The following is a 27,004-nucleotide window of genomic DNA, read 5'->3' as shown; positions in this document are numbered from 1 at the left end:
AGCTCTTATCCAAATTAATCAAATTATGAATGTAGAAAAGTTCCACCAGATTTTGATCGACCATGTATTACCACGTAGTGTCTGATTGGCAGCAACTTCATTTTTCAGTGCGACAATGATCGCAAACATACTGCCAATGTAGTCAAAGTATGCCTGGATGAAACAACGCATCAGTCATGGATTGATCTCTCCAGGGTTCGAACCTCAAGATAATCGAAGCAGTGTGGGATCATCTTGACAGAAAACAAAACAAAAGGCAGCCAGCATCCAAAGAAGAGTCTCGGATGTCTTTCAAGAAGCCTGCAGAACTAAGAAATTACAAGAAAGCTTACCTATTAGAGTTTAAGCTGTGTTGAAGAATGAAAGGCAGCTTTAACTGGACAAAAGGGGAAAAAAATCCCACATTGACAGCTAACTCAAGAGACAAAAAGCATTAGAACTCAAGTCATTACCTTACTTAAGGATAAATAAGTTAATTAATTACATTAATGCATAAGCAGAAAATAACCTACAGTAACTGCTTTGCGATATGGAAGTGCAAAAGACAACTGAAAGGGAGGATAGTTTCTATATATGTGGTTTCTATTAAGGGACAGAGGAACGATAAGAAACGATAAGAAATCAAGGACAAGGAGTGTGGTGTAGATAAGTGAGGAAATCCGATCATTACTACAAATTTAGTTGAAATTTAAATATTTTAACTATGGTGCCTCCTGTGAGGGCTGTCTGTTTTCCACATTCTGCAACGGTAAAATACGACTTAGAGGCGGATATTTGTTTTACTTTATGGGCAACAGTTGTTGACAAAACTCGCCTCATGGTTGACTCTGAGAAAAAAACTCTTTCCCACAGAGGGGAATAAACTTATTCGAATATGAGCTTTTTTCCACTAAGGCTTGTTTTATGGGGAGATGTACGAAATTATTTACCGGGTTACAAGCAATGATAATATCGGCTGTTGACTCCTCATTTTCATTTTCTGTCTATTGAGAAAACCCATTGTAAAAGTATTGAAGAAAAAAACTCTCTACTTTGGTCTGACAAGGAGCAGGCTGCGCAAAACCTACCTCATATAGATGTTTTAATAATAATAATAATAATAATTATTATTTTTTTTTTGGGGGGGGGGGGGGAGGGCGCGTTATAGGCATTGAGAAAAAACTGATATCTGCTGTCTCACTCCTCCTTGACCCGCGGGGTGTGTGTGTGTGTGTGTGTGTGAAACAAGATCGCCTGTCACGGTAATTATGGTTTGTTTTTCAGTCCCTTGTAAAAAGGACTCTCAAAAGGAAAAGTAGTATTCAAAGAAAAGTATTCACTAAGGGATATTTATTCATTTTTACACATACGGGGTAGGCAGCCTGTAGGTTACAAGTGGATAGAAAGTTCTTCTTTTCATCACAAGCTATGGTGTATCTTAAAGGCTTTTTTACTGCGTCTGTATTATAGGAAAATAAAATACTATTGAAAGAAACGGTTCTCTACAGGAAGTCACTCTTTTTTCCCATTACAAGCGCCGGTGCAGCTTAAGAAAGTAAAATTACATCCGCTATTGTAAAGAAAAAAGAAATACAGAGAAAATTGTCATAATATTGAAACAGAATTCAAACTATGAGTTTGTGGAAAACTATCTGCCGCTCTGTCTCTCTATACAGCACAGACTCAACTGCTGCATCACCGCTGTGCTTCAGGAACCCTCCCTCCCTCTCTCATCTCCCCAGCGCAGAATGAAAGGATCCGTCTTGCGTCTGTGCCTAGAAATTGTGACGGCCTCCTCTCTGCTTTTTATTCCCCCTCCCCTGCCGCAGACCCTCCCTCCCTCTAAAAACGTTTTTTTCTTTTTTTCCAACAACAGGTGGCGCGCTTCCGGAGGTTTCCCCTCCCTTCTCCGGATGCAATTCGTCACGCTTAGGGGATCAAATTACACACTTCCGGGGGGGAGGGGGGAGGTCAAAAGGTCATGATTAGGGCCATCAATCAAATCGGATCAAATTTTGTCATAAACCGTATGGGAGTATCTCTCTGTCAAGACTGGGCCAAGAAATATCTCAAGACTGGTTTTTCTAAGGTTTTATGGACTGATGAAATGAGAGTGAGTCTTGATGGGCCAGATGGATGGGCCCGTGGCTGGATTGGTAAAGGGCAGAGAGCTCCAGTCCCACTTAGAGATGGCACGATACCACTTTTTTATGTCCGATACCGATACCGATATCATAAATTTGGATATCTGCCGATACCGATATGAATCCGATATAGTGTTTTTTAATCAACAAAACTGTTTTTTAAATATCTTGCTGCATTTTGTATAAGTTCATACTCAAGTTTAAAACAACAACTACACTAAAGCTATTCTGTTATACCTGTATACAAAAAAAATATTTCATAGTTCAGCAATACTGATCAATCTAATAAACTTAGACCTACACCATCCTCCCTATTCTGGTATTTTAAAGAGTACTTAGCATAAATATTAAGCAACCTAACTAATAGGGTTCCAACTCCCAGCAACAACAAAAATAAATAAATAAAAAATAGGGAACCACCCCTCACGCTCCACCTCATGATGCTTAATCGACGTAATCAACCTTAATTTGATGCAGTGTGAAAAAAATGCACAGAAATCAATTATTTTTCAAGAAATATTAAATAGATTCAACATCTTTCTTCAACAAAATTGCAGACTGCACAGATGGTACCTTCCCAAAGGAAAAAGTACTATAGCTTACTAGGGTATATATATTAGACTTAATAGTCACTATATACAGTAATTGACTTCTATTCATTTTACATCAAATTAAAACTTTGGGTGTCAGATAATTATTTATTAAAAGCTAGACATTTTAAATGAGAATAAGAAAGAAAAGTATGTCTTTGTGCCCCCTTTTCCCTGTTCATGCCCTATCGGCCCCCCTGGCTAAACTTTGCTAGATCCGCCCCTGCACAGTTACCAGCCGTCAGCTACGTAGAAAAAGATCCTCGAGTAGAAAGTAATATTAAATAAATTCTAACAACAGCTGATCAAGCTTAAACGTGCTGCTGTTGTTCAGCCGCTGGTTTCCTCTTTCTGGTGCAAAGTGGGCCAAAAGCAAACTAGAGTCACGGACTCACGACAGAAAAGCTGATCAGCTGATCGTTAAGCAGTTTCATGATTGAAGTAGCAGCAAGAAGAGGCAGTCGCTCCATATATCGTTTGTTAAGCTTAACGCAGGAATGCTTTACAAACATTCAGAGATGGACTTACACACTTGCTTTACTTCTCTCGGGGATAACTTTGTCGGAGATGAAATGCCGGGTTGCTAGCGAAGCTCCAAATGCTATCCAGACCACCGACAGGTCCCGCATGCCACAGCCGCTCTATCACGTGATGCATACTGCTCAGACGTGCTAACGTTCTGAGGTGAGTTACGGCGTGTTGCAAGTTTTGTGAGGTGCTTTCGTGATATTTAATGGATCGGATTGCATTTTTTATTTTTCTCCGATATCCGATCCAGTAATTTAGGTCAGTATCGGACCGATACCGATACGTAATATCGGATCGGTCCATCTCTAGTCCCACTCAGACGCCAGCAAGGTGGAGGTGGAGTACTGGTTTGGGCTGGTATCATCAAAGATGAGCTTGTGGGGCCTTTTCGGGTTGAGGATGGAGTCAAGCTCAACTCCCAGTCCTACTGCCAGTTTCTGGAAGACACCTTCTTCAAGCAGTGGTACAGGAAGAAGTCTGCATCCTTCAAGAAAAACACGATTTTCATGCAGGACAATGCTCCATCACACGCGTCCAAGTACTCCACAGCGTGGCTGGCAAGAAAGGGTATAAAAGAAGAAGAACTAAATGTTTCCCCTTTCTGAGTTTTTTCTCTCTGATTTAAATACAAAGTGTGAAGAGAAAACTGTGTTTTCATCCTGCAAATTAACAGATATTTGATAAACTTCTGCTGCTTTAGTTGCTGACTGCCGTGGTTGATTTCCTTCTGCAAGTGTCCAGAGTCAGAAAAGACTGAGAAGCTGAGAGGAGATGGAGGCTCTCCACCCCTGATGAAGCACCAGGACAGATCCTGGACAGTGTGTGAGGAAGAGGAGGAGGAAAACAGAGGGAGAACAGACAGCTGCATACAGGGAACCACTCACTGCTGTTTGGCCTGCAGGACAGGATCTGATGGGGAAAGAAGGAAAACTAAAGGGAACCACAGATAACTTTGATAATGCTTTGATTTATCCAGAATATATTTGGTTAAAATATTATTTTCATCACAGTGGGACTGTGCTGGTTTCAGTGGGAAAAGTATGCAGCTCATTTGAATAAAAGGTTCAAAGAGCTGAGAAAGGTGGTCCATTCATAAAGTGTGTCAGTATTTTATAAGGATGTCATGTTTCTGTATCATCTGTCTCCTGTTAGAGCCTCTTACCCGAACATCAGCCTGTTTAATGCTCTCATATCTTCAGCATCATTTGAGACAACTGAGTTAAATTCAACCACTGAGTATATATAGTAAAATATCAGTAATGTAAATCCTGTTACATTTGTACCATCAAAGTGAAATGAGACTAGTCTCAGCAGCTACCCTAGCAAACTGTTTTCCTATCTAAACTTAGTGTCCTTGTTGGCCAAGGGGACTCTGGGTGGCTGTAATGTTCTCACAGATACATCACACAGAAATTAAATGACACAATTTTCCCAGATAAAAGTGGAATGACATAAAATAAAGATTTTCTGCATTTCTGTCTTACATGCTGTCCACCATAGCTGAAGCTGCTTATGTCGTGGTTTCTGTTGCCCCGCAGAAACAGAAACCACGCACTGTAGACTAGACAGTCTGGCAATTCTGGTCTTCAGTCTTCGAAGGACCCGGCTGGATGCAACCCCTGAATTTGGACACAGCCTCAGCGTCAGCTAAACCTGACACAGCCAATCAAAACTGGCAACTGGAAATCTAAGCAACAACCTCTGTGCCTGAAACATGAAGAGAACACCAAACCTGCAGTTATTCTAATGTCCAGCAAACTGATTAGTCTGTGTATATAATTTAAAACTGTTTATGTTATTGTTGGGTTTTCTCTGTATGTATTATTGTCGGGTCTACCTTACAATATAAAGCGCCTGGAGGAGACTGTTGTTGTGATTTGGTGCTGTATAATTAACATTGAATTGAAAGTTTGTATCTCAGCTGTTTAAACTGTATTAAGGTGTAAAGTTTGCTTATCAGGGGCGTGGCCTCTCTGACTGACAGGTGGATGGTGACACAGGTGACTGTGTGCTGACCGTGTTTGTGCAGTTGGAGCCTTTTGGAGCATCTGTAATGACATGATTGTCATGTCATGACAGCAGTGTGTCATGATTTATGAGGTGACGCATCATAAATACAATAAAAACACATCCTTCAGCTTTTATTTTGAAACTTATTTTAAAGACCTGCAGTGTAATGGTGCCTGGCTCTAAAGCACTGTGGTCAGCTTCTGTTGTTAAAACTTGCTTTAAGCTGTAAGTCAAACTGATCTGACAGTTCAGACATTTTACATGGTGAAAGTTTGAGGGATAATTTTTATTTAATAGCACAGTTAACACAGTTCAGTGGGTTACATACTGAATTTAGAGGATAGAAACAAGGTATTGATCCTATCACACTAGTATCGATCCAATACTGATACCAGATATTGTCTAAATTCACAGTTTACTAAAAGAATAAGAATCCGAGTCTCTGTATGTCTCCTGAAGAGTAACTGGACAACCAATCACAATTCACAAAATAAAGCAAAAGCCATGTGAACCCGAGTTTACCCAGATTATTCTAACTCTGGCCACAGGAGGTTTAGTTTAACAAGACCAAAGCTGTAGGTCGCCAAAATATTCATAATTTTGTTCAAATGTAACAAAACTGTTGTAATTCTCCTTTAAACTACAACAAAACCTAATCAGTGTGAGTAATCAGAGTAACTTTAATCAGAATAAAACATCCTCCATTATGTCTCTCTGTGAGGGTTACAGGCTGTTTCCTCCTTTGCAGAGTTGCAACAGGTGAAGCAGGTGATGTCTGAGCTGGTATAAAGGCTGCTAGCATCACTGTCTCTCTGCTTGGGGTTTGATTTGTTGGGGTCATGGTTAGTTTCCTTCAGAGCGCTCCACATAACATATCCAGAAGACTTTGTTATGTGACCTCCTGTTCTTATGTCCTTCCATTGATCAAGCCTGTGACAGTTACATGTTAGTTTATTCAGACTGTTTATAAGTTCATATAAATTTGATGACTTATACATTTATCAGTCAGTTTCCTTTTTCACAGGATGTTTCTGTAACGTACTTGGATCAGAATTCAGCAGTTTTATTTTCCGCTAATACGTTTAACAGACTGAACTGTTTTCAGCAAACACATCTACAAATGAATCTCAGTCAGTTAAAAAGAGTGAGCAGCAGGTGGAGGACCGCTGGGAAACACTCATCTGCACTCTGACACCTGATCAGCTCATTCTTTATCAGTCACAGCAAACTGTGTGTCATAAAACATAAATCATTTAGTAAAATAAAAGTGTGAAGGTGACATAAATTTGTCAGAGGGATTTTATTCAAGAGTGTCTGATGTTGGAAATTATTTATATAATAAATTATATTTTGCAGCATCTGTTTGTAAATGTTTCAGAACAATCATTTGTTTTGAAAATTTTATCAGGCTGAACTTTATTTTGAAGGGTCTATAAATATTGATTATTGATTGTGCTGTCTGTCTCGGATCATGTTCACCTCCAGCTGCTGTCTGCCTGGACACTGATGACATCATGAGCTGTGAGCTCTGTGATTGGCTGCTGTGTGTTAGAGCTCAGCTGCACTTTCAGTCACTCACAGACTCTCACACACACTCTGTGAGGTCCACACACACAGACACACACTCAGAGTTTAACTGTCAGAGAGCTGCTGATGAAGATGAAGGAGCTGCTCCTCTTCCTCTCCTGTGTCCTCTGTGTCTCTGCTGACGGTGAGTTTGTCTCTGTAAACAGCAGCTTATTGATCAGGTCATTGATCAGGTCACTGATCAGTGTTTGATGTGTTTCAGTTCTTCATGAGGACATTCGTATCACTGGCTGTTCAGACTCTGATGGAGAGGAGATGTATGGACTGGATGGTGAAGAGATTGCCTACGCAGACTTCAACAAGCAGGAGATGATCTACCCTCAGCCTCCTTTTATTGATCCTATGACTTACCAGGAAGGAACTTATGACACAGCTGTGGGTAATCAACAGGTCTGCAAAACCAACCTGAAGATGACACGTGATGCAATGAAGGACATCCCTCTGGAGCACGGTAAACACAACACTTAACCTTTGTTTTCTGTGCTGCTGCTTAAACTACACAAAGTAGCAAAGCTCACATTTTGTTCTGTAGCTTCTCTAAATCTGCAGTCAGAGGCCACTGCTCTGTGTCCTCAGCCTCAGCTTCAGTACACAACAGAACAATCACACATGTTGAGCTAGTGTTAGCTTCACAACACAGATGTTTATTCTTTCTTTGTGCTCCAAAATACCGCTCTGTACTGCCAGCACAATGAGCGCCCCCTTGTGTCTGGATGTAGAACAGTGCTGTCATACGTGAAACTGCAATAAAACTACAAAAATGTGTAAATGAAATAATTACAAACAAACTTGGAAACTTAGAAAGAAACTTTAAGGGGCACATGTTTTTCACTTGATCTGTTTTAATACTGTATGAATAAAATATCATTCCTAGCTTTATTTCTAAAGTTTTCTTGCTCTGCAGTTTGCAGATTGAACTTAATCTGTGCTCAGAGTTAATGTTTGTACTGGTAAACAAATTCATATATAGCACTATTCTATCGTAACTGATCACCTAAAGTGCATTCATGCAACATACCTCATTCACCCATTTACACCAGCCCTTAGTTCTGTGTGCTTAAATGGGCTTCACTCTTGGTGATCATTATCCTTCCATCGTCATCAACACAAAGAAAGATTTACTGATCAATAAATCAAGTACTGTTTTACTCAGTTTCACTGTAGTGTTGGTGCTTATGTGTAGTTTTCAAATAATCAAGCTATAATTTATTAATCACAGCATTTAACAGTAGAAATAATGCAAAAATAAAGGTCATATCCATAAACTAGCCGCAGGAAATTACCACATGAGTAATGTGTAAATAATTTCCATATAATATCACCACAATGATACAGAAGTATTATCTTTAATTATATTTCTTTAAGTAAAAGGAATAAAATAGAATAGCCCTTATAAAGAGATCTGATTAATGATTAAAGCAAAAACAGTTTATTTAACTTTTATAAAAACATGTACCTGATTAAATGAAACTTTTCATTAAATTAAACTGTCCACCCATAACATGCTGTGTCCATGTTCTGTCTCACATGGATCATTTTCATTTTAGTTTAATTTATATAGCGCCAAATCACAACAAAAGTCGCCTCAAGGCGCTTCATAGATACAGAGAAAAACCCAACAATCACATGACCCCCTATGAGCAAGCACTTTGGCGACAGTGGGAAGGAAAAACTCCCTTTTAACAGGAAGAAACCTCCGGCAGAACCAGGCTCAGGGAGGGGCGGGGCCATCTGCTGCAACCGGTTGGGGTGAGAGAAGGAAGACAGGATAAAGACATGCTGTGGAAGAGAGACAGAGGTTAATAACAGATATGATTCAATGCAGAGAGGTCTGTTAATACATAGTGAGTGAGAAAGGTGACTGGAAAGGAGAAACTCAATGCATCATGGGAATCCCCGGGAGCCTACGTCTATTGCAGCATAACTAAGGGAGGATTCACGGTCACCTGGTCCAGCTCTAACTATATGCTTTAGCAAAAAGGAAAGTTTGAAGCCTAATCTTGAAAGTAGAGATAGTGTCTGTCTCCTGAATCCAAACTGGAAGCTGGTTCCACAGAAGAGGGGCCTGAAAACTGAAGGCTCTGCCTCCCATTCTACTTTTAAATACTCTAGGAACAACAAGTAGGCCTGCAGAGCGAGAGCGGAGCGCTCTAATAGGGTGATATGGTACTACAAGGTCATTAAGATAAGACCTTATAGTACCATGTCACCCCATTAGAGCAGAGTTTATTTGAAAATATTTTTCCAGACCAATTGCTAAAGACCAGTCCATCCATGTTAGATTAAAATGTATCCTGCTTAATCTCATCTCTTAATCAAATAGAATTCGGTGATTTGTAGTTATGCTGGCATAGTGTTTTTGTTGTGGCTTTTTTTGTTTGTTTGCCTGTTTAAAACTGGGCTCATACATACTGTTCCTCCATCGGTCATTCCTTAACTAAAGTGGTTCTTAAATCAAATAAGTACTCTCATATTCAGAACAGTGCTAATCCCTCCCACAGCACTGAGAGAAACAGAATATTATTCAAATATATGCCTAGAAGTACAAATCTGTTAGAAATGATCTTTTTGATCTGTAAAATACATCAAATCTTTGTGTTTGTGCACAGATGCTCCTTCAGCTGTGATGATCTACACCAGAGATGAGGTGGAGTTTGGAGATAATAACACTCTGATCTGTCACGTGACTGGTTTCTATCCTGCTCCTGTCAACGTCTCCTGGACCAAGAACGGACAGAAGGTCACAGGATCCAGCATCAACGTTCCCTATCCCAACAAAGATGGGACCTTCACCCAGATCTCCAGACTGCAGTTCACCCCACAGCTGGGAGACATCTACAGCTGTGCAGTGCAACATCTGGCCCTGACAAAACCAGAAACTAGACTCTATGGTGAGAAAATAAACCCTTTATTTAAAGTGAGAACACTGACTGAAATACAAAGACAACTATCTTTGTCTTCCTTTGGAGAAGACTGAGCCCAAACAGCTAACGCTGCTTAATCAGCTGAAGACAGATGTATAGTTCACATAGTGCTTGTTTATTTTCATTTTCTTCTGATGTTGACAAGACTTGGGCCAATATTAATGTTAATAGCTGACTGTAGTCAGTCAGCTGACCATTTGAGACAGATGTGTGTGTTTCCTGTTTGTCACCAGATGTTTGGTTCATCTCTCTGTGTGTTTGTGTCTCCAGATGTGGAGGCCTCTGGTCAGTCTGATCCAGGAGTTGGACCGGCGGCGTTCTGTGGAGTGGGTCTGACTGTGGGTCTGCTCGGTGTGGCTGCTGGAACCTTCTTCCTCATCAAAGGAAACGAGTGCAGCTGATTGGCTCACAGTGATGATGTCATCAGTGTTTGAGTGTAGATAAAAATGGGATTTAATCCAGCTGTTAGGACATTTTGTAAATGATGCTTCAGTGAATGAAACACAGACCCTCAGTCTGTTGTCCTTCAGACATTCATGTGTTTGTGTAAACATCACGATGCTATCATGATGTGATATTTTACATCTAAAAATATTGCTTTCTGTATGATTCTTATTTTAACAGTTAAAAACATGATCTTTATCTGCAGAGCCAATCTGAGTTTTCTCTGCTGTTTTTCACTGCTCTGTCAATAAAGTGTGACTGTGGAAACATGTCTGATCTATGACATTAACACATCTGCTTCACAATAATTTGCATCAATTCAACACACTCCTTATAAACAACTAAATCCAAATATAAAATACTCTAAATGTTATTATGACTATTGAAGGTGAACAAAGAAAATAAATGTTCTTAACTGATGGAATGAATCAGTGTTGTGTCTGCCAATGGCGTGTCCAGCGGGGTGGCCTGGGGGGGCACAGGCCACCCCCCCAACCAGACTGGCCACCCCAGGTGCCACCCCAAAGGTAAAACAATAAAATTCAATCAAATATCAAATGTCCGATTATGTTTTCACGGTGAAGCTCAGATATCCGAGTGTAAGTGAATGCAGCATCGCTTCTGCGCTATGTGCATCACGTTAGCAAAGGTAGGAGAGCCAAGCACGAAAGAATTGCAGGAAACTATTCTTCGGTGAAAGAAAATGAGGACAGAATAAATGTCCCGGTAAGTAATATTAAGTTTGTTGAGTTTAGTAAACTTCGGTGAAATTAGAATACCAAGGAAAAAATAACACTTAAAGAATTATTGCAGCCGTGGAATATTTCAGACAGTATGCTACTGAGGGCAGCTAACATAAGAGTTCTGAGTTATAAGATATAATCTAAGTCGTAACATTGCTGTATGGAGCTGCAGATTTGGTTGCAGGTTAACATAGCTGGACTGGCCATCGGGCTTATTTGACTTATTTTTTATTTTTTTTTGTAACGACATGAACAATGAGAGGTGGTGGATTGGCCAGATGCTGGCAGATGTGTAAAAATAAGTCAGTTGTTTGGTGGTGGCTATGGCGGAGCTTCCACAGAGGCAACAGGTGGATGAGGGAAGGGGAGGCAGGAGGAGAGCCCCGAGGCAGCCGCCGGTCCGAGTGTCAGGTGAACTGAACTTCAGGTAAGAAGTTATGACCTGCAGTCTATCTGGGTCAGATATAAACCAAGTTTAGGTGCAGTTTATTTTCATGTTGCTGACTTTTTACTGTCAGTTGCAATAACTCGTACTGCGTTCTAGCTAGCATGATGGAGTTTTTATACAGCTGTTCAGTTGCTATGATGTTACTGATAGTGAACTTTATTTTATTCATAAGGTTAGTAGAGTTGCCAACGGCTCCTTAAAAAATGGAATGGTCCCTCATTCAGAGAAAATATTACACGTTTCATATTGAGCTGAGAAGAGACGCAGTTTGTCCCGAACTTTAGCTAGAATGGAAAAAAGACACAAAGCTGGATTTATTCTGTCGTTACGCTGCACAGCTGCCTCTTCTTCTCTCATTCTCCCCCCTCCCTCTCCTGTTTCTACTTCAATCATGAAACTGATCAATGATCAGCTGATCGGCTTTTCTCTCTTGTTTGTTTATCGCCCACTTTGCGCCAGAAAGAGGAAACCAGCAGATATTGCGCTAAACAACAGCAGCACGTTTAAGCTTGATCAGCTGTTGTTAGAATGTATTTAATATTAATTTCTAGTATCAGCTGATGTTTGCTGGAGCCACAGCTGTAAAGCTGCTGGTCATGATGGTTTGTATATGTGGTGAGAGGGAAACATGAAGATGAAACCAGGAGATGTCCTTACTGAATCATCAGAGCTGTGATGGAGAAACAGGTTTACCTTTTAGGTGACATGGATGAGTTGAAGTTATGAACTGTTTCTGAGAGACAAATAACACCAGGATCCTTTTCTAAGCAGCTGACAGCTGGTAACTGTGCAGGGGCGGGTCTAGCAAAGTTTTGCCAGGGGGCCAGGTAGGGCATTAACAGGGAGAGGGGGGCACAAAGAAATACTTTTCTTTCTTATTCTCATTTAAAATGTCTAGCTGTTATTAAATAATTATCTAAATCTTACAACCAAAGTTTTTATCTGACGTAAAATGTATAGAAATCATACATATACCAACAAGACTGTACATCACTGTCACAACAGGGTTTGTTTTCAGTCAAAGGCTTTATGGCTTTAATACCTGGGGGGCCGGTCTGTAGTCAAAATGCCCGATTTTCTGTCCCAGTCCAGCCCTGCAGGTTAATACTGGCAGTGTCACCATGCCAGCTGACTGTATTTCATCATCAGCCAGTGTTGTTCTTTATCAATATTACCAAAGTTTACCATAAGGCAGCATAGAAAGTATTTACTTGCTTTCAGGTTTTATTCAAATGTTAGTCTTTTCAGTTGTTTCCCCACTTTTTTCCTGTTTCAAAATCAAACACCAGTTTGTGAGAAGATTATCTTCTTTTTTTAACAGGCAGATAAAGTTTTGCATTGGCTAATTTGTCAATTGTTTGTTAAAAATGTTCATATTTTAATATTCAAAAATGTTTTTGCCCAAAACATATGTGCACTACATGTCAGTAAAAATACTATGCAAATACTGCTGTCTGTTACATCCTGGGAGGCTGTGGGAGTGTGTGGGCGTGGTGTTGTCTTCTCCCTCTCCCCCTCCTTCGTTCTGGCCCCTCCCCTTGTCTCTCTCTGCCCCTGCCTTCTCCTTTAGGTCACACCTGCTGCTCATCTGCTCTCGTTACAACCAATTACCCTCAGGGGTGATATAAGCTGGAGAAGAGCAGTGTGGAGGAGGAGGGAGAGGTTTCTGGTGGTTTTCCTCTGTGCTGGTCAGAGTGTGCTACTGACTTAGGTGTGGAACAGCCTGCTGCGTGTGACCAGCCTTCTGGTGTGTGGCTCTGGTGTGTGAGTAGTGCTTAACTGAGCAGTGATTGCCCATGAGTGACGGCAGCCTTCACTAGTTTGTGTGGCCTGCCTGGATATTGTTTGTTAGCAGCGTTGCTGTCTCTTTCTGTTGAAGCCTTATTGTTGCTTTCTTTGTTGAAGTGGTCATTACCACTTTGGGTTGACCTCCCTGATTTCTAATTAAAGCAGCGGTGCTGTCTCCTTTTGTTGTTGCCATTTATAATTATTGAGGTGTTTGCCTACAATAAAGATCTATTTTATATTAAATACCTCTGCCTGGCGTTCTTTTTCATTCCACCTGGATCTAACTGTTACTGTCCCCCACCCTCATCGCCTAGCTTTTAGGAGGGGACGTAACACTGTCCTTGAATGCTGAGTAAACACTGACAGAGCACTGATTGTATCTCTTGTACTTTATCAACGCAGTATCTAAAAACTTTGCACCGTAGTGGTTAAAATCTCATTCTAATAAGAGTTAAAAGTGCATTCAGTTATTAGGTTTACAGGATTATTGAATTATGGTTAACGGTTGGTAGAATTGTTTTTAACATTATCTGCCAATTACGTCTGCCACCCTTCTCCAAATCTGTGCCCCTACCTGGCCCCCCCAACAAACATTTTCTAGACACGCCACTGGTGTCTGCACATAACAGACCACTGAGCAAAGAACCAGTCTGAAATGGTACCTGTAGGCTCTTTGTTCCCAGCACCCTGTCACACAAACATTGGTCCCATTTCTTTAGTTTAATCTGTGTAAAATACCAAAGAAAAAACATTTTAATATGAAAATAGTATTTTTTCTCTAACAAACGGATTCCCAAAGAAGTGTTAGCTGAAAACTGCATATCTCAGTGTGTGCTTAAAATCCTGAGGAAGCTGGATAGAAGAAGAAGAAGTGTGAGGCCTCTGGAGAACAGGATCTGAAAGACCCGACACAGGACCTGAGACATGACTTTCTGCTGTTTACTGAAGCCTCATCAGAAATGTCTCAGTGAAGGGTGGCTGTCAGGGAGAAGAAGGGACACGGGAGGAAAGGCTGAGGTATGAAAATGAAAAGAACTGGACTGGATCAGAGGAACAGGTCTGATGGGTCCACACTGAGACTTCTGGTTCAAATCCTCGTCTATGTTCAGATGCTCTTCCTGTTTGTGGGTTTGCTGCAGATCTTCTCATCTTCTCTGAGAACATCCTTCAGCCGTCCTCTGAAACTAAAACTGTCTCCACCTGTCTGTAGCAACACGATCCAGTACAACAAGTGCTGCTGTTAACCTTTGTGATACAGTAACACATAACAGCACAGCTGACCTTGAGCCTTGAAACAAATATGTGACACTCACTGAAGTGTCTTATGGCCTCATGGTCAGAATGATTTCATGGAACTGTGGTGTTTGGGTCTGATTTCATTTTTGGACTAAAATAAATGAAAATAAACCTAAATGTAATGATGCCTCGAGCCTCATGTCAGTTTTTTTGTTTTTGTAATAAAAGCTGCCAGATATTTGACTGATGATTATTAATATATTAAGTTCATTACTATGTAATCTATAGTTGCATCCACATGTTGTATAGTATGATTTCACACTTAAACATCTTTCATCAAAGTAAAGCTGCTGTACATGTGAAATAATAATAGTGGAAAGTCTCTGACTACTAAATGTTACTCTGTGATGATGAAGAGTGTGAGCTGTAAGCTGGTGTGACAGAGTTCTTCCTGGTAACAGATGATGCTGTGGTCATGTGACCTCTCCTCTGTTTTTAGAGCAGCTCTCAGTCAGACTGAGTCAGTTTGTCAGGAGAACTCAGGAACATGGCTTCATCCTTCCTCTGCCTCAGCCTCCTCTTCATCAGCCTCAGCACAGCAGGTATGATCAATACACTCATTCATACACTGATCACTCATCAATACCCTAAGCAATGATGTGGCTGAAGATACTGATCAATACTCTGATGTCAGATCAGTCCACACTTTGACAGTGAATGTGATTCTGTTTGTTCTCAGATGCGTTTTTGAATTATTATGTGGATCGCTGTCAGTTTAACTCCACTGAGCTGAAGGACATCGAGTACATCAGATCTGCATATTACAACAAGTTGGAGATTTTCAGGTTCAGCAGCAGTTTGGGGAAGTTTGTGGGATACACTGAGTACGGAGTGAAGCAGGCAGACTACCGAAACAATGATAAGGCAATCCTGAGTTCAATGAAAGCTCAGAAGGAGACGTACTGCCATAACAACATTGGTATCTGGTACAGCAACATTCTGCCTAAATCAGGTGAGTGTGCTGGTCTGTGTGACATCATCAGGTGTTCATGTTGACCTCACTCTGACTGACACTCTGAATCACTCACTGACTGCACACACCTAGTTTTTCTTTGAAGGATACTGCTTTAAAACTACTGTATTAACAGAATTTACACATTAAACACTTTAACTTATTTGTCACTGTGCTTTGTCTTTATTCATTAAATTCAATAATAAGTTGTCTTTTAAAAAAATGAAATGCAGTCTCTGCTGCACCCTGGTGGTGAAACAGAGACAGACAGTATTCAGAATCACAGATACAAATCATACTGACACTTTTAATGTCAATTATCATTATTATTATTATTTTTTAATATTTTTAAGTTTTCTATTCATATTTTCCTGTAAAAACCTCTAACACCACAATAAAGTAGCAGTTTAATTTCATATTGTATTTTATATGAAGTATTTTGAAACATTTAAATAAAAAAACACTTTTGTGAATGAGAACATGCAGGCTGTATTTGTGAGATTGAGCATAACAAAAATGATGCAGTTTACAGTTTGCTGATGCTTCTGTGGTTTAAAGTTAAACTGCTGTTTCTCACTCCTCCTCCTCTCACTGATTACTGTCTGTGCATGTCTGAGTTCATGAAATGAATTGATATCACATCTGCATATTTATGTATCACAAAATATTTATTAATTTATGTGCATCACTGAAAATTTTATATTAATAATAAAAGAAAATAATACTGTCTTCTAGTTCAACCCACTGTCAAACTTCACTCCATGAAGCCTGCTTCCAGTCACCATCCCGCCATGTTGGTCTGCAGCGTCTATGACTTCTATCCCAGTGAGATCAAAGTGAGCTGGCTGAGAGATGGAAAGGAAATAACCTCTGATGTCACTTCCACTGAGGAGATGGCAGATGGTGATTGGTACTACCAGACCCACTCACACCTGGAGTACACACCCAGGTGAGTCAGGTCCAAGTGTGGAGCATCAGTCCTGACCAGATTCTTACTCTGGATGGCATTACCTTGGCCTCCAGTAACGCTGTGAGGAACCTTGGAGTCATTTTTGACCAGGACATGTCCTTCAACGCTCATATTAAACAAATATGTAAGACTGCTTTCTTCCATTTGTGCAACATCTCTAAAATTAGAAATATCCTGTCTCAGAGTGACGCTGAAAAACTAGTTCATGCATTTATTACTTCCAGGCTGGACGACTGTAATTCATTATTATCAGGAAGTCCTAAAAACTCACTGAAAAGCCTTCAGCTGATCCAAAATGCTGCAGCAAGAGTCCTGACAGGGACTAGAAAGAGAGAGCAGATTTCTCCTGTTTTGGCTTCCTGTTAAATCCAGAATTCAAAATCCTGCTCCTCACATACAAGGTCTTAAATAATCAGGCCCCATCTTATCTTAATGACCTTGTAGTACCATATCACCCTATTAGAGTTCAGCGGGATGGACTTTTTCCTTCCCACTGTCTCCAAAGTGCTGCTCATAGGGGGTCACATGATTGTTGGGTTTTTCTCTGTATGTATTATTGTAGGGTCTACCTTACAATATAAAACACCTTGAGGCAACTATTGTTGTGATTGGTGCTATATAAATAAAACTGAATTGAATTGAATCCTTTATATAATTTTTTACCTGGATTTGATGGTTAAAATAAGTTCCTGTTCCAGTTCTTAGCTGTAAGAGAATCACTAATGCTTGTTTGTGTTGAAGGTCTGGGGAGAAGATCTCCTGTGTGGTGGAGCACGCCAGCCTGAAGGAACCTCTGAAAACTGACTGGGGTAAATACCTGTCTGTATCTACACACCTGTACACACCTGAATGTACACCTGTGTGACTCACCTGTGTGTCCTCAGACCCGTCCATGCCTGAGTCAGAGAGGAACAAGCTCGCCATCGGAGCCTCAGGACTGATCCTGGGTCTGATCTTATCTCTGGCTGGATTCATCTACTACAAGAGGAAGGCCCGAGGTCAGAGCAGGACTCTCACTCACAGACCAGTTCATACCTGAAACCAGTTTAGACCAGAATGAAACCAGTTTAGACCAGAATGAAACCAGTTTAGACCAGTCTAAATCTCAAACCACATTACACGAGTCTAAAACTGGTTTGGATCTGGTTTACATCAGTATTTTTATATATATATCGATGTTTTAAAATTCCGTTTCAGACCAGTTTAAACCAGTTTCACACAGTTGTAGACCAGTTTGTTTATTTTCAGACCACTGTTAGTTTCATTCATGTGTCAAACCCAGTTTTTTAGTAGTTTTTTTTAAAAGACTCTCAATCCTGATCCAAGCCCTGAAACATGAAACTTTACTGATCATTAGTATTGATCAAAATCAGCTTCCATGAAATGTTTTCAGAGTGTTGGTGACTGTGTCCTCGTCTCTTCTTCTTTCAGGTCGTATCCTGGTTCCCACTAACTGAGCCTGGATCCTGGTCCTGGTTCTGTCTGATGTTATAAAAGCAGCTGCTTCCTGTGTTCAGACTGATGATGATGATGATGATGATCTCTGTCTGGACTCTGAACCTGATCCAGGATCTCAGTGTTGTTGGTGGTTGTTGTGGTTTCACTGGGATGATCCTGGATCAGGTCTAATGTAGACTCTGCTGTTTGATGCTTCACTGATTAACTCTGCTCTTCAATCCATGTAATATAATCCCTGTAATCCAGGTCTCAGGGTGACTTTGTTCTCTCTGCTCATCTGATTCTAATTTACAGATTTTAACTTTCATGTCAAAATAAAATGACACAAACTTTCAGCTGTGTTTGTTTGCCTGCATCACTGCAGATGTTACTGATGTCAGAGAAACCAGTTTAAACCAGTTTAAACACTGAGGGAGCCCCACTGTCCTGCAGGAAGGTTTCATGTTGTTCCAAACCTACGGATGTGTTCATGTGGAGAGTGTTTAGAGGGGACTGATATGAGTTTTTATCAGCTTCAATGCTTGTTTGTAGTATTATTGTGTCGGCGGTAAGATTAGCACAGGCATCCCAATCAAAACAGAACTCATTGAAAGCAGTCACTGTCAGGCTTGTTGACATCCAGAGTCTCAGTAAAAATTCAGGCTTCATCAACAAGTTATGAAAAAGTTTTTTTTTACTAAAAAACTTACAACATTGTTTCGGTTACTTACACTTCTTATTTTTACTTTTAGTTAATTAAAATGTTTTTTCATATCTGGTTTTAGTTTTTGGTTTAGTTTTAGCTTACTGTAATAACCTTGCACTTTTGATCAGTTTAGTTTAACAGTGTGTGTGATTATGGATATATTCAATTAAATTGTATCTATATAGCGCCAAGTCACAGGCCAGCTCGGTGGTGTGGTGGTTAGCACTGTTGCCTGTTGAATCGAATATCCAGCTGTGGACTTCCTGTTTGGCCATTTAGGTTAATTCGCGTGTAACTCATACCAGCTGTTTGTTTTGTGGCTTCTGTCAGTCTGCCCCAGGGCAGCTGTGGCTACAACTGTAGCTGCCTCCACCAGTGTGTGGATGTGAGAGTGAATGAATAGTGGCATTGTAAAGGGTCGTTGAGGGTTTGAAAAGTGCTATATAAATGCAATCCATTATTATTATTTGGAAATGTGAGCGAACAAACAAAAGCAACCTCATGGTGCCTTCCTTAAACTGGGACATTAGGAGGCTACCATTTAAATGCAGTCAATACTACTATGTGAATTCCATAAATTTAAGGTTTTCATACTTGATATTTAGTTTTTGTTATGTCTGTTGTAACCTTCAGTTTGTTTCAAGGAGCCAAGTGCATGCTCTCACAGTTACATCAAGATAAAAAGAGGCTGGTGTTCTGATGTCGGAGTTTTCATGAACACAGCTCAGCACTGTAAACTGCTTCTGACTGAGACATAAATAAACTACACAGCATGTTCTGTCAGATAATTTCATCAAGTAGAAATTGCTTCTGCATATCTTTAGTCACAGTGTGCTATAAATTCAACATGATGTCACACAGTTTGCAGATGTGTTAATAACAGTTTTAGTGTTTAACCCTTTACTGGATACTGTAATCTTCATGGAGACTCTCAAGCAGCAGACATTTTGGTCTCACCATGGTTTATTAACAGGGTAACAGGGCAGGGTCCACCGGAACACCTCACTGTCCAGCTCTGGTAACTTACATCAGTGAACACATCACAATAAAATCACCTCAAGGATCGTTACAATACTTTGAAAACAGGATTTTAACACTAATGTAAAAATCTAAAAATCTTAATCGTTGATTAATTTTATTAAAGGCCAAATCACATCAATAGCACTCACTAAGAAGGTTTCACAGACAGGTATAACTGACATCCTGTCAGTGATTCCTGGAATACTGTGTACGTGTGTTAAAACCACAGCTGGCACAGAGAGGATATTTGGGTTTGTTGTCCTTCTGTAGGGGTCAGAGAGCTGTTTGAATGACCACCTGATGTGTGACAAAAGAATCCTCTGTGATGCTGATGACAGTCTGCGCTCTCACTGTGTGTAAAGGTCCTGCAGAGATTTATCAGTTTATTCATTCATCGTCAGGATTTAGATGCTTCTTTTGGAGCGTTGTTCATACACAACCAGACCAGGTTGAACGCTAATAACTATTAATTCTCTCCTACCTGTCGGCACATGGAGCTTTTCCACCTTTAACTAAATAGATAAATACTGCAGGTTGGACACTTGTTTGCAGGACATGTACCAGTTGTTGGATTTAGAAAGTCCCTTTCACAGCGTAGAATATTAAAATAAATCACAAAGGTGATTAGAGACTGAGATTAGCACCAGACTTGAGTAAGCAGGTTGTTAACTTCCATTACCACTGTGCCCCCTGGTGGATGTACAAGACATTACCCTATCATTACAGTAACAGATCAGCTGGCAATCCATCAGGAATCCACTAAGTATCTGTCATGGTCCTGTGAGTGATGAGGCGGCCATTTAAAGTGGCTGTATCTGTATTATCAGGCTCAATTGGCTTCTCTCAACATGTAAAAGAACCCACCCACCACTTTAATCACACTCTAGATCTTGTTTTAACATATGGCATCGAACCTGAACATTTAACAGTGTTTGTATAGTAGATACAGAGAAAAACCCAACAATCACATGACCCCCTATGAGCAAGCACTTTGGCGACAGTGGGAAGGAAAAACTCCCTTTTAACAGGAAGAAACCTCCGGCAGAACCAGGCTCAGGGAGGGGCGGGGCCATCTGCTGTGATTGGTTGGGGTGAGAGAAGGAAGACAGGATAAAGACATGCTGTGGAAGAGAGACAGAGGTTAATAACAGATATGATTCAATGCAGAGAGGTCTGTTAACACATAGTGAGTGAGAAAGGTGACTGGAAATACAACTTTATTTGTATAGCACGTTTAAAAGACTAGGCTGAGCCAGGAGTAATTGGGCTGAAGACCTGAGGGCTCGCCCAGGGACATGTAGACTAAGAAGATCGACTAGATAACGAGGGGCTAAATTATTTATAATTTCAAAGGTGAGCAACAATATTTTAAATTCAATGCGATATTTTATGGGTAACCATTGCAACTCAATAAGAACTGGGGTGATAGAGGCATGCTTTCTAGTGCCAGTCAGGAGGCGAGCCGCAGCATTTTGGACAAGCTGAAGTCTGTGCAGGAGAGCGGAGTGAAGACCAAAGTAGAGGGAGTTACAGTAATCCAATCGAGAAGTCACAAAAGCATGAATGAGCTTTTCAAGATCTTTATGAGGGACATAGTGCTTAGCCTTAGCAATAAGGCGCAGTTGGTAGAAGCTAGATTTGATTACTGAAGACACTTGTTTGTTAAATTTGAAAGAGCTGTCCAGCAGAACCCCTAGGTCACTAACTGAGTCAGAGAAAGAAGTGGCAAAGGAACCAAAGGTATCAGCTGACAGGCCCCTAGGGATATGGTTGCCAAACACCTCAATCTCCGTTTTCTTTTCGTTCAGGATAAGGGAATTGTCTGAAAGACATTCTCTGACTTCTCTCACGCACTCGAGGAAGCAGTGCAATGAAGGAGCAATGTCGTCATCATCTAATTGAAAATAAATCTGTAAATCATCGGCATAGAGGTGATAAGAAATGTTATATTTTTCAAAGATTAAGCCTAGGGGGAGCATATATAATGAGAATAACATTGGGGCAAGCACAGAGCCTTGGGGCACACCACAGCATAAGGATGCAGTTAAGGAAGAATAAGTACCCAAGGTAACGGAGAAAGACCTGTTCAAAAGGTATGATCTGAACCAGTTAAGGGCTTCGCCCCGAATGCCCACAGTGCATTCTAACCTTGTTAATAAAATATTATGGTCAACCATGTCAAAGGCTGAGGACAAATCCAATAAGGCTAATACAGCAGAATGCCCTGAATCAGTCATTAAGAGAAGATCATTAAGGACTCTCAGCAAAGCTGTTTCAGTGCTGTGGCGTGGTTTAAAACCAGATTGAAATTTATCACAGATGTCATGGGCATCCAGGTAAGCCTGGAGTTGCGAGAGAACTATCTTCTCTGGGATTTTGGAGAGGAACGGAAGTTTGGATATCGGCCTATAATTAACAAAATCACAATGATCAAGACACCTTTTTTAAGAGCTTGCATTATAGCATGTTTAAAAACAGAGGGAACATAGCCAGAAGACAATGACAAGTTCATTAAAAACAGAATACTGGGCTCAATTACATCAATGCCATCCTTCACAATGCGAGGCAGAAGAGGTTCATATGCAGAACTAGTAATTTTCAGTTGCGTGACAATTTGCTTAAGTGTAGAAAGTGACACTGGCTCAAACTGATGAAAAGTTGAAGCACATTCTCCAGTGACAGCAGGGCTCACCACTGGGGGGAGCGAGTATTTGAGAGATAGGATTTTATCAGTAAAGTATTTTAGAAATTGTTCACAGAGAGCTGAGGATGGGACCATCGGCATATCAGGGCAGGGATTAACCACTGAATTAAAGATTTTAAATAGCAATCGAGGGTTATGGCCATTGGTCACAATAATATCAGAGGAAAAGGCCGCTTTAGCACGTTTAGCAGCAATTTGAAACTCCAGGTGGCTAGAACGCAAAGTATCAAAGGATACCTGGAGATTAGCTTTCTTCCAAAGGAAAGGAAAGGAAAAACTCAATGCATCATGGGAATCCCCCAGCAGCCTATGTCTATTGCAGCATAACTAAGGGAGGATTCAGGGTCACCTGGTCCAGCCCTAACTATATGCTTTAGCAAAAAGGAAAGTTTGAAGCCTAATCTTAAAAGTAGAGATAGTGTCTGTCTCCTGAATCCAAACTGGAAGCTGGTTCCACAGAAGAGGGGCCTGAAAACTGAAGGCTCTGCCTCCCATTCTACTTTTAAATACTCTAGGAACAACAAGTAGGCCTGCAGAGCGAGAGCGGAGTGCTCTAATAGGGTGATATGGTACTACAAGGTCATTAAGATCAGATGGGGCCTGATTATTTAAGACCTTGTATGTGAGGAGCAGGATTTTGAATTCTGGATTTAACAGGAAGCCAATGAAGGGAAGCCAAAACAGGAGAAATATGCTCTCTCTTTCTAGTCCCTGTCAGGACTCTTGCTGCAGCATTTTGGATTAGCTGAAGGCTTTTCAGGGAGTTTTTAGGACATCCTGATAATAATGAATTACAGTCGTCCAGCCTGGAAGTAATAAATGCATGAACTAGTTTTTCAGCGTCACTCTGAGACAGGATATTTCTAACTAATTACTCTAATAAATTACTTTAATAAACTGGTTTTCAAGAGTTTCAGATTATTCAATTAACTGGCCAAAATCTACAGTTCTCCCCATTAACTGCTCCTTCCATAATTCTTCCTCTGCCCCACTGCAATCCGGAAATATTAAATATTTAGGTATTAATGTTTCTCCTAAGCTTTCAGACTTAACTAAACTAAACCACATCCCACTTCTAAAGAAAGTAGAAGGCGATCTGACTAGATGGAAATCTTTACCCATATCACTCATGGGAAGGGTCGCCACTATAAAAATGATGATCTTGCCAAAAATAAATTACTTATTTTTGATGATCCCTAACAAACCATCACAAGATTGGTTCAGATCTCTGGATTCATATATTTCCAAATTCCTTTGGAAAGATAAACCCCCGCGTATCAGCTTAAAAACGCTACAAAGAACCAAGGATAGAGGAGGATTAGATCTGCCTAATTTACACCAATACTTCTTAGCCAACAGGCTTCAGTTCATCTCAGAATGGCTAAAACATACCTTCTTAGATGAACCCTGGCTAGATGTTGAACAGGCACTATGCAAGGATCTAGAGATTTCAGACCTACCATTTATTAGCTCAAACATCAAAAGACATGAATGCTTTAAAAGTATCAACATCAGCTTTTCTCTGACAGCATGGTGGGAGTTTGTAAAAATAACGGAGTCTTCATTAATCCCATGCAAACGTACACCTATCTGGAATAACCCTGACATATTACAAAACAATAATATGATTAATTTCCCAGAATCAGAATCAGAATACTTTATTGATCCCTGGGGGAAATTATTTTTTGTTACAGTGCTCCATTTTAAACCAACATTAAGACAAGACAGACAATACGCTAACTAAGAATAGTACAATATATACATATATATACATGCATACATAAGTCACTCATAAATAAATAGCTGGAAAAGAAACATGTGTAGTTGTAGCAGCAAACAGTGTGTTAAGTGGATGCGTTGTACAGGGAGATGGACACAGGCAGGAAAGATTTCCTGTGTCGTTCAGTGGTGCTTTTCGGTAATCTCAGTCTCTCACTGAACGAGCTCCTGTGACTGACCAACATGTCATGGAGTGGGTGGGAGGTGTTATCGAACATTGTCTTTATCTTGGACAGCATCCGCCTCTCCGACACCACCTTGAGGGAGTCCAGCTCCATCCCCACAACATTGCTGGCCTTACGGATCAGTTTATTAAGTCTGTTGGCATCTGCGACCCTCAGCCTGCTCCCCCAGCATGCAACAGCATAGAGGATCGCACTGGCCACCACAGACTCATAGAAAATCCTCAGCATTTTCCGGCAGATGTTGAAGGACCTCAGTCGCCTCAAAAAATAGAGACGACTCTGGCCCTTCCTGTAAAGTGCTGTGGTGTTTTTAGCCCAGTCCAGTTTATTGTCAATGTGTACTCCAAGGTATTTATAGTCCTCCACAATGTCAACACTGACCCCCTGGATTGAAACAGGGGTCAAGTGTTTCCTGGTCTTCCTGAAGTCCACGATCAGTTCCTTGGTCTTTGCCACGTTGAGCTGCAGATGATTCTGCTCACACCACGTGACAAAGGAGTCGACCACAGCCCGGTACTCTGTCTCATCATCCCTGCTGATGCATCCAACCACCGCAGAGTCATCAGGAAACTTCTGAAGATGGAGGTCTCTGTGCAGTGGCTGAAGTCTGTGGTGTAGAGGGTGAAGAGGAAGGGGGAGAGGACAGTCCCCTGTGGTGCCCCTGTGTTGCTAATCACCTTGTCAGACACACACTGTGGGAGACGTACATATTGTGGTCTTCCTGTCAGGTAATCAACAATCCAGGACACCAGAGAAGCATCCACCTGCATCGCTGCTAACTTATCACCCAGGAAGGTCGGCCTGATGGTGTTGAAAGCACTGGAAAAGTCAAAAAACATGACCCTCACAGTGCTCGCTGGCTGGTTCAGATGGGTGTAGACACGATTGAGCAGGTAGATGATGGCGTCCTCTGTTCCGAGACGAGGCTGATAAGCGAACTGAAGGGGATCCAGATGTGGTCTTACTATGGGTCGCAGCTGGTCCAGGATGAGCCTTTCCAGGGTCTTCATGATGTGGGAGGTCAGTGCCACGGGCCTGTAATCCTGGGGGCCACTGGGACGAGGCGTCTTTGGTACAGGGACGAGGCATGATGTCTTCCACATCACCGGGACCCTCTGCAGACTCAGACTCAGCATAAACAGTTTATGAAAGACTCCACACAGCTGGGGGGCACAGGCCTTGAGGACAAGGGGACTCACTCCGTCTGGTCCAGCAGACTTGCCTGAGTGAAGTCTCCTCATTTGCATCTCAACCTGGTATTGAGTGAAGGTGATGGGTGGGGGAGGGGTGTCAGGAATCTCACAGGAGGCAACATGTGAAGAGAGAGGCTGGCACAGTGGTGTGGCTCTGGATTCCAGGCTGACTGCAGGTGAGGTTGTGGGGGTGGGAGCAGACACTGTGGTGTCGAATCTATTGAAAAACAGATTCAACTCGTCGGCTCTATTCTCACCTCCCTCAGCTCCCCTGCTGTTGGTTGGCCTGAATCCAGTGATGGTCTTCATGCCCCTCCACACCTCTCTCATGCTGTTCTGCTGGAGTTTCCACTCCAGCTTCCTCCTGTAATTGTCCTTAGCCTCTCTGATCTTGTCCTTTAGTAACACCTGGACCTTCCTCACCTCCTCTTTGTTGCCCCCTCTGAAAGCCCTCTTCTTGTTGTTGAGGAGGGCTTTGATGTCCTTAGTCACCCACGGCTTGTTATTTGGGTAACAATGAACAGTCTGAGCTGGAACAATGGAGTCGGTGCAGAAAGTTATGTAGTCTGTGATACACTCAGTAAGCCCATTGATGTCCTCGGCGTGAGGCTCACAGAGTGTTTCCCAGTCGGTCACCTCGAAACAGCCCTGTAGTTCCGCTATTGCCTCCTCTGACCACCTCCTAACAGTCCTGGTGGTCACAGGTTCCCTCCTCACAATTGGCACATAGCGGGGGGTGAGGTGAATCAGGTTATGATCTGACCTACCAAGTGGGGGGAGGGAGGAGGAGCTGTATGCATCCTTGACGTTAGCATACAGTAAGTCTAAAGTTTTCTCTCCCCTGGTGGGACAGTCCACATATTGTTTGAATGTTGGTAGTGTATTGTCCAGTGATACATGGTTGAAGTCACCCGAGATCACAATAAAGGCACTCGGGTGCTGAGTCTGTAGCCGAGCTATGGCAGAGTGGATAGTGTCACATGCAGCTGTGGGGTTAGCAGAGGGGGGAACATAAACAGCCACCAAGATGACGTGAGAGAATTCCCTGGGTAAATAATACGGCCTGAGTCCAACAGCACACAGTTCAGTGTCCGGGCAACAAATCCTTTCTTTGATTGTTATGTTGGCAGGGTTACACCACCGGTTGTTAACTAAAACAGCAAGCCCACCTCCTTTACGCTTACCGCTAGCGATGCTGTCCCTGTCCGCCCGAACAGTGTGGAAGCCTTCCACGGAAGCATTCTCATCGGGAATGACCTGGTGCAGCCATGATTCGGTGAAACACATCAGGCTACACTCTCGGTATTCCCTCTGACTCCGTACCAGTGCTGAGAGCTCGTCGATTTTAATTGCCAACGATCGCACATTACCCATCACGATAGACGGCAGACACGGTTTAAACCTCCTCCTCGCTTCGAGCCTCCGCTGTCTCACCGTCACCTTTTTTCTTCTCTTCTGTCCTTGACCTCTGCATCCCCGATGTGTTTTCCTCCAAATTTCAGCTGGTACTTCTGCGGGCACTTCTGCGGGCCTGGCCAGCGAGCCGGCCGGCATCAGGGCGATCAGCTGATCTCTGG

The 27,004-nt window shown here is 41.6% G+C and overlaps 2 protein-coding genes across 2 annotated transcripts; both read left to right on the top strand.

Annotated features, from left to right (window-relative positions):
* Positions 1 to 6,845: 6,845 nt before the first annotated feature.
* LOC146634284 (mamu class II histocompatibility antigen, DR alpha chain-like) lies at positions 6,846 to 10,231 on the top strand. The gene is made up of 4 exons (XM_085376107.1): positions 6,846 to 6,962; positions 7,041 to 7,289; positions 9,448 to 9,729; positions 10,033 to 10,231. Exons 1-4 carry the CDS (start codon positions 6,905 to 6,907, stop codon positions 10,161 to 10,163), a joined length of 720 nt encoding a protein of 239 aa, XP_085232233.1. The 5' UTR covers positions 6,846 to 6,904; the 3' UTR covers positions 10,164 to 10,231.
* A 4,728-nt stretch (positions 10,232 to 14,959) lies between these two features.
* LOC146634283 (H-2 class II histocompatibility antigen, E-S beta chain-like) lies at positions 14,960 to 18,210 on the top strand. Its single transcript, XM_085376020.1, has 6 exons — positions 14,960 to 15,023; positions 15,161 to 15,433; positions 16,169 to 16,382; positions 17,145 to 17,212; positions 17,288 to 17,401; positions 17,835 to 18,210. Exons 1-6 carry the CDS (start codon positions 14,969 to 14,971, stop codon positions 17,858 to 17,860), a joined length of 750 nt encoding a protein of 249 aa, XP_085232146.1. The 5' UTR covers positions 14,960 to 14,968; the 3' UTR covers positions 17,861 to 18,210.
* The last annotated feature ends 8,794 nt before the right edge of the window (positions 18,211 to 27,004 follow it).

This window comes from Diplotaxodon limnothrissa, linkage group LG3 (genome assembly GCF_057381915.1).
Source record: "Diplotaxodon limnothrissa isolate DT_005_m linkage group LG3, D_limnothrissa_male_GT1.1, whole genome shotgun sequence".
NCBI lineage: Eukaryota > Metazoa > Chordata > Actinopteri > Cichliformes > Cichlidae > Diplotaxodon > Diplotaxodon limnothrissa.
The sequence above is the reverse complement of the archived record's forward strand: the minus strand, read 5'-3'. Positions and strand labels throughout refer to the sequence as shown.

Coding starts and splice junctions, on each gene's coding strand:
- LOC146634284 (XM_085376107.1), top strand. CDS start 6,905: ATGAAGATGAAGGAGCTGCTCCTCTTCCTCTCCTGTGTCCTCTGTGTC. Junction 6,963..7,040: donor CCTCTGTGTCTCTGCTGACG/GTGAGTTTGTCT, acceptor GATGTGTTTCAG/TTCTTCATGAGGACATTCGT. Junction 7,290..9,447: donor GGACATCCCTCTGGAGCACG/GTAAACACAACA, acceptor GTTTGTGCACAG/ATGCTCCTTCAGCTGTGATG.
- LOC146634283 (XM_085376020.1), top strand. CDS start 14,969: ATGGCTTCATCCTTCCTCTGCCTCAGCCTCCTCTTCATCAGCCTCAGC. Junction 17,213..17,287: donor ACCTCTGAAAACTGACTGGG/GTAAATACCTGT, acceptor GTGTGTCCTCAG/ACCCGTCCATGCCTGAGTCA. Junction 17,402..17,834: donor CTACAAGAGGAAGGCCCGAG/GTCAGAGCAGGA, acceptor TTCTTCTTTCAG/GTCGTATCCTGGTTCCCACT.